The sequence below is a fragment of the Neophocaena asiaeorientalis genome, unplaced genomic scaffold (genome assembly GCF_003031525.2).
Source record: "Neophocaena asiaeorientalis asiaeorientalis breed wild unplaced genomic scaffold, Neophocaena_asiaeorientalis_V1.1 scaffold2315, whole genome shotgun sequence".
Lineage (NCBI taxonomy): Eukaryota > Metazoa > Chordata > Mammalia > Artiodactyla > Phocoenidae > Neophocaena > Neophocaena asiaeorientalis.
In genome coordinates this window covers 14177-21731 of record NW_020173313.1, presented here as the reverse complement: position 1 = coordinate 21731, position 7555 = coordinate 14177, and the positions used below count along the sequence as shown (strand labels likewise).

General features: G+C 50.7%; 1 protein-coding gene across 1 annotated transcript; it reads right to left on the bottom strand.

The window, feature by feature from the left end:
- Positions 1–885: 885 nt before the first annotated feature.
- LOC112400373 (protein FAM205A-like) lies at positions 886–7043 on the bottom strand. Its single transcript, XM_024746077.1, is given in 5 exon segments — positions 886–2479; positions 2481–4643; positions 5670–5730; positions 6277–6322; positions 6900–7043. Coding segments are annotated over 5 exon segments (4008 nt in total).
- Between the last annotated feature and the right edge of the window lie 512 nt (positions 7044–7555).

Genomic DNA, 7555 nt, shown 5'->3' with positions numbered 1-7555 from the left:
ATCTAATTCCCCGACCAGGGATTGAACCTGGGCCCCCTGCATTGGAAGTGCGGAGTCTTACCCACTGGACCACCAGGGAAGTCCCAGGAACATGTCAACTTCTATCTCAGGGACTCAGACCCCCATCTACATGGTCTTCCTCTCTGCTTCTGTCCCTGCCTACCCTTGGGGGTGGGGGACAAGCCCCTCTCCATGTCCTGCTGTGATCTTCATTCCAGGTGTCATTCATTCCATGCAGCTGTTAGGCAGTGGAAGTGGGATATAGGCAAGAGAGCTACAGCAGCCTCCTAGGTGAGTTCTTCAGAAAGATCTAACCAATAACCAAAAGGGAGCAGAAAGGGGAGATTCTACCATTTGCTTTTGATGTTAGTCATATTAGCTATATGCTGTTGGTAAACAAAGCGCCTCCTCAAGGTTGGAAAACTGGCACTCCCCTCCAGATTGTGGGCATATATAGAAGTCATCAGTGAATTTTGCCTGTGGGATTCCTGGCCACTCCTTCTTGACAGTACTATCCTCATGTCCACATTGCTCCTCTGGGCCCAAGGACACCATAATAGAAGTCAAGCCTGACCTTTACCTTCAGTGTACCTTAGACAAGGGCCTTCCTTCTCTGCTCCAGTTCCTTTATCCACAGTCCGGGGAGGGGGTGTTGTTGTGTGGAGTGCGACCCAGCTTAAGTGTGAGTTAAAACTCCTTCCCTAGATAAGAAGGACATTTACCTCCCTTATGCCTTCCCTGAACACACCACAGTAGAGAGGAGGAGCAGACAGACACCTCTCTGCTTAGAGATATAGAATATATTTTGGGTGGCATTCTGCCCTCCTGTACATTAATGAAAATGGCAGTAGCAGTCCTCTTCAAGGGATGCAGACGTTGAGGAGACTACAGAGTCTTTCGAATGCACTGGGTCTTCTTGAGCAGACCAATGTTTCCATCTGAGGTGAGAGGTGAGAGTGAGGGTGGGTCCCCTGGTTGGATGGCACAAACCACTTGAGGACAGTGCCGAGGGCAGCGGCGGGGGATGCCCAGGACTGAGGCAGAGTGGAGTTGATGGGAGTGGGAGCGGTGCCGGAGCTTACTGTCTGGGGAATGGGGACCATCCAAGAAGGTCAGGCCCACCTGCTTCTCAGTAGGCAGAAATTGGGCCTTTGGGTCCCCTCTTGTCTTCTCTGTCTTAGTTCGCCCCTTGGGACTTTTGGCTGGAGCCAGGCTCTTTGTTACATTTTCTTTTCTTGTGTTAGCCACTTTCTCACATGTAGAGGACATGGATTCCTCATGCCCTTTGCCTTTGGTTTTGGGGTTAATACAGTGTAGAAAAGATTTCATCTTATTTCTCAAGCCAGATTCTGGAAGGCTGGGCCTCTTGCGAGCATAGCCTGGCATCATCTGCCCCTGCAAAACCTGACCTTGTAAAGTTTGGCCCTGCAATGGCTTACCCGGAGTGAGTTGGCCCAGGAAAGGCTGGCCCTATGATGCCTGGGGCACCACAGGCTGGACATTCTCAGGAACCCTTGCTGGTTTGAGGATGACATTGAGCTTGGCTTGACTGTCTTGCAGGTCATTCTTCTCAGAGTCTTTCCCCCCAGGGACTCCAGGAGGTATCTCTGGGAATTTAAGCTGAGGGTGATGCCGGGGACTGTGCTGACAGGGAGCACCAAGGTGATAGCGATGTCTCTGTTGCCAGGGGCTGCAGGGTGTCTTGTTCAGAAGCATCCCTTCTGGTCTCTGGGCTTCAGCAGAGTGGCTTTTTTCTCTTGTGGAGGAGACTGCAAACCCGGCATCTCCTTCTCTGTGGTCCCCTGCCATTTTGGGTTTGCCTGGCTCCTCTCTCTTTTCTGCCAGTGTGGGGTCTTGGGCTGAGTCCTTGCTCTTGTCAGGGCTTTGGGGCTCCTCTAGGCTGGGGTTGTTCACACTGGCCTCCAGCTGAACACAAAGCACCTGGGTCTCTGTCATGTCCCCACTGGGTTATGAGATCTTGGAGGCCCAGTTGTGTTGCTTCTGTTTCTGATGCACTGCCTTTAACTCAGTGGCCAGTTGTTGTTTGAGGTGGAGCCATTCTGGATCCAGGGCACGTGGCATATCTGGTGGGATGGGGAGTTCCTGGAGCAGTGTTTATCCGTGGTTGTTTAGACTCCCAAGAGACTCCTGTGTCCATATGTTCTCTGGCATTGCTACAGTTTGTTCCCTGGACTCCCTTGCCTTTAGGGGAATTCCCAATTGTGTCTCTAGGATCTTCTTTCTCAGATGGAAATTTAGTCTGGCCAAGATGGGTTCCCCGAGTGAGTAGGGCTTCGCAGGCTCTGTCTGGCTTTCTAGAGGCACCATCTTGATTATTCCTTCCATCTGCACTTCAGCCTGGAATTCACCTGCAATGTCTGCACAAGTCTCGTTGGCATCTTGAAAGCCTGGCCCAGGACTTAGACCCTGCTCTTCAGGTAAGGTCATCTGAGTCAGAGGTTCTACTGGAATTCGACAGGCCAGGCACCATCTCTGTTTTCATAGCTTGGGAAGTTATTGCTGGGGCCATGGCCATGGAGAGAGCCACATAATAAAGAACAGGCATCCCTGACAAGAAGGCCAGATACTTGTGCCGTAAAGTTGTCTCCAGTTTTTCAATGGCTCCCTCGGACAGGGCTTGGGGCAGCTTAGGATGTTCAGTGTTAGCATCTGGTGAGGCTTGCTGCTGCTGGTCAAGGGCCGTTGGCATCCAGGGTGTAATTTTCTGTTGTTCTAGGGGCTTGCTTTCTGGGGTGCAGGTAAAGGGAGCCAATTCCAGGACCCCAGGAATTCTGCACTCCCAGGAGACACATACACAGACAGGAACCTTGCCCTGGTGAATCTGCCCACATTTGGAGTCGATGTGGCTCTGCAATATTGCCTTGGCCTGGTCAGACAAGTGCAGCATAGGGACTGACACTGGGTCCTTGATGGCTGGGAATGGGTTGCCAACGCCAATGCCCTCTAGAGCTGTAGGGTGGGGGACGTTCACATTGTCTAGGGCTGTGCTGCTCCAGGAGAGAGTCTGCTCGTCAGCAGGGGACAGGAGCAAATGGATGGACTGCTGGATCTTCTGGGGCAGGCCCCAGCGATGGTGAATCAACTGTCACTGGAGGTGGAATTCCAGCAGCCTCCTGGCATGCTCTGGGAACAAGAGTAGTTCTCTTGTGAGGACTGAGATGGGCTGCCCTGGCCAGGAAGTTGTCACAGTCTCAGAAGACTGGGCTTTGTCACAGGGCTTATACTGCATGGGGCTCTGGGTGTGCTGATTTCTCTGGAAAACATCTGGCAAGCCCCACTGAAGCTGGAGCTGCCTCTGCAGCAGGTGCCACTCCAAGGCTTCACACTCATCCAGGGTCAGAAACGGGATATTGATCTGAGCTTGTTGGTGCTCAGGTGGAGCAATCCAATTTGGGGAAGATGGAGAAGAGGGTGGAGCTGACTGGAGTGGAGTTTTAGGCATCAGAGGGAGGAAGCAGAGCTCCTTGAAGAGAAAAGGATGCTTCAAGGGGGGCTTGGACATGCTCCCATTCATGGAGAGGCCTTGAGAACCCAAGAAAGTGTCAACCTGGGACTCACTGTGCAGAGAAGGGAGGCCACAGAATAGCTGGCTATATTTCGGCTGCACATGGCCCACTGAGTCGTTAGCCTGTTGCCCAGGCATTAGATAAAGGCCACTTAATTCTTTAAGGGCTGGAGAGGGCAAGGCTAGAGCCATATTGTCTGGGATTTGCTGGTAGTAGTGTCTTTGTTCTGGGTCCATAATGGACCACTTAGAAACCCAGAAGGCCTGGCTGGGCTGGCCGGCCATACGTGAACCCCAGTTCTGGTATGAAACGGTCCCAAATTTCTCAATAGAGAACTGAGAAGTATCATTCTGGATGAAAGAGACTGGTTGGTTATGTACAGGGTGGTAAAATAATGGCGGATCTGGTATAAGCTGCCTCAGGGACTCTTCCACACGTCTGGGGAGCCCCCACCTCTGGAAGTGCATCAGTCCTTTTACATGTACCTCAAGAAGCCTCCGGACTTCAGTACTGAGGAATAACAGGTGGGCAGAGAGGACAGTGACCATATGTAAGGCCATAGCATGTGTCAGGGCTGTGATTTCTCGGTTCAGGGTCCGCAGAGAGACTTGAGAATTCAAGGGCTGCTGGCCTTGGTTCCCATAGAGAAGGTTGGGGTTGCTTTGCATCATCTCCTGCAGGTTCACTGAAACCTTAGGTTCCTCAAACCTTGAAGAAAACATAGTCTCTGGGCCCCTGGGCACCTCTGGTACTTGAAATCCCTGCCTTAGCTTGAGGTGTTCAGCCCAGTAATCACGGATGCTAGCTGCACCTGTTGACCGGGCAGATGACTGGGTTAAGGATTTCTCCGACACTGTGAGGATTGCAGATGGAAGTGAAAGGTCTTTGGAGTGTGGGGAATGATGCTCCAGACTCTGCTCAGAAGACACTTTAGACGCAGACAAAATCTCTAGGTAAGAGCAGCCCTGTGACGGCCTCCTTGAAGTGGGGGAGATCAGGGTGTTCTCACCCACCACCACCTGCTGAATCTCCAGAGCCATGGCATCGCAGGTTTGGCAGCAGGAATCTGCACACAGGAGCTGCCGCACGCTCCCCTCCTGAGGAAGCCAGCCCCGGCTGGGAGGGAAACATTGCAACTGTTTGTTACTGATGGAGTGACATCTGCCTCTTCGCAAGTGTGTGGCCTGGAGATTGTGCCTGCCCTCCCCTAGTCCTGTAAACCCTGAGGCCTGCATCCGCTGGGTGTTTACTCATGTACTTTTTTTTTTTTTTTTCCTAGGGAAATGCCATTTGGCAAGTTATGGTGGGCTGGGCTGAGGGCCTGGGGCTTATTGGGTGAGGTCTCAGACAACAGCTGGGAGCACAGGGCCTTGAGAGACTGGGAGGTGGGTGAGTTCCCTGCTGACCTGTGTTGAGAAGCTGAACTAGGAGAAGGAACCAGGTAGATGGGGGAGCCAATGGTTAGCCGATGGGGCGGCACCAGGAACATCACCAGGTAGAACCTGGAGTCATTCTCTTTTGGGGCTTAGGCCGCAGCCTGATATTCAGTATTTCTAAACTGTAGAAAAGGAGATCCTTTTGGGAATTCTGTGTTCTGGGAATTAAAGGGTGTACACAACATCTCTTGAGAGTCCATCCCCATTCTCTAGAGATCTAGAGAAGAAGGGTATAATATATGACAAGCTCCTGTCTGAGGGCTGTCCCAGGAACTGGCCCCGCTGAAGACAGAACCAGAGGAGGTAATGTCAGCAGGGTCCAGGGGGCTGCCCTTGAAAGGGTGTAGTTGTAAAGAGAATATGAAAATGATGACAGTTATTCACTCAATTATCCATCCTCCTGACTGTAAAACTTGTCTTGTGGCTGAGTGCAAACCCATGTAGAGTCTTTTATGAACTATGCACTAGTGAAATTCTGAATTCCAGGGCCACTGTGAGCCTAGCACAGAGCAGAACTAGGAAACTCCTCTCTCCTGAAATATCTGATCCCCCTCTGCCCTGGCAACGCTCTCAACCAGTGCTCCAGGCTCCACTGTCTGGCTCCCTCTCAGCCACTATCCTTCTCCCCAACCCTGCCCCAGGCCAAGCAGAGAAATGATCACAGACCAGGCTGGGAGTTGGGAGACTGCAAAGAGCAGGAGATCACCTTCTTATGACAGAGAGCAGCTCCCACGGCTTTCCAGCTTCTTCCCGGGAAAGTCTCCTAGCTGAGAAACCAGGAGACAGTGTTACATGGAGCAGGAGCGGACCCAGGGACATCCTATAGGAAGCTGAAGGCCTCTGAATGAGAGGAGACCGCAAACCCCAACAGTTAGTGCTGTGAGGCACGTCTGTGTACCACTCAACCAGGTATGGTGTGCTCTCCTGGACCTGCTGTCATTTGATCTTCACAACTACACTGTGAGTGAGGCAGGATCATCAGATGCCCATTTCATGGTAACAAGACTGAAAGATGAAGTGACTTCCACAGGGAAGTGGAAACTAGTAAACATAAAACTAGTAAATGACACAATTAAGGACTTCTTCCCTGCTTCCTCACTCTTCATTCCCAGGGGTAAGGTAGAGAATTTTGGAACATTCCCAACTCTGATTTCCCACCCAAAACAGTTTTCTGGCAGCTTTGTCAACTTGGAGAACTGAAGCCTTCAGTGGTTAGAGCACCTGGCTCCTGGCACCGGGGGTCATCGAGGGACAGGGTTAATGGGAATCTCACCCACAGTGGAGGGGAGTCAGAGCAGAGACTGGGACTTTACCTCTTGATGCTGCATCTCTCGCCCTTTGTCTGACTTTTCGGTGACGCTTAAAGGTCAAAGAGAATGTGAAGCTGGGACACGATTTTCTTTTTCATGTCTAAAGTGAAACAAAGGAAATATACATTTCCCAGTCTGTTTCTATATATCTGTCTGTATGTTATACACTGTCCTATATTGCCTTCCTGTACTCCACCCTTTCACCTGAATATTTCATTTTTCTATTTATTGTGTGCTTACTTCAGGGCTCTCCACATTCCATACCTCCTGTCCCCTTTCCCAGGACAATATTTTCAGGGGATTTAGTGTGACACAGGAGGAATAATGGAACTGATTAAATGGTTAGTGGTTCTCAGCCAAGGGCTTTTGCTTACTAAGTCCACCAATCAGAAAAATCCCCCATTTTGGGAGGTCAGAAGAGATCCAGTGAGGTAGATTCCATTTTTCCTAGGACTCAACCCAAGCCAGATAGAGAGATTCTTGATTTTTCAATTAGAGTACACTGCAGGGATGGCCTGGCAAAGAATTATTTCTAGGCTCTGAGAAAGAGAATGACTATAAAGAGTAATTGAATGTATCTTATCTGAGGCTTGATTAGTTCAGCCATGGTCATAGTGTTTCCCTACCAGGCAGCAGCTCCTTTTAGGTTCCAGTGTTAATCCATGGTAACTCTTTTTCACTTGCCAGATAATTAGGATAATAACGAAGATGGAGCCATAGGTATATAAGGGATACCCCAAATCCCACAGAACAGAAGTCAGGCTCAGCATGGTCTAAACCTCATTAGCATAAGGAGACCAACCATCCCTATATGTAGGCATTCAGGGTCCTGGTGCCTGATGACTCCCAGTGCTATGCCTTGTGGCCTCCGCCTCACAGATGACAGAACCAGGCCACCAGACTGTATTACAAAGCCCTCCTGTTTCACAAGGCAGGTGTGGTGTCAAAGACCTTTACCTGTCTAGGGAAGCTCACTGGTGATTCAGCCTGTAGATGAGGGTGTCTGGTTGTCTGTAAGGACTGAAGGCGCTGCTCACAGGCAGTGTCTGTGCTCCCACTTTGTCTTCATTCTCCACACCCTCCACCAGCCTGACAGCTCGGCTCTTCCTTCGCAACAGTTGTCTGGTCACCCATCCCCCGAAAACTGAGGAAGAGTGGCTGGGACAGAGGAAGCTCTATAAACTCCTCCACCTGTACTGGAAATATATGTGCGAAGCACACATGAGTTTAGGGACAGCAGAGTCTGGTATGGCTCGGGAATGGAGAACTTTGATGTTACAGC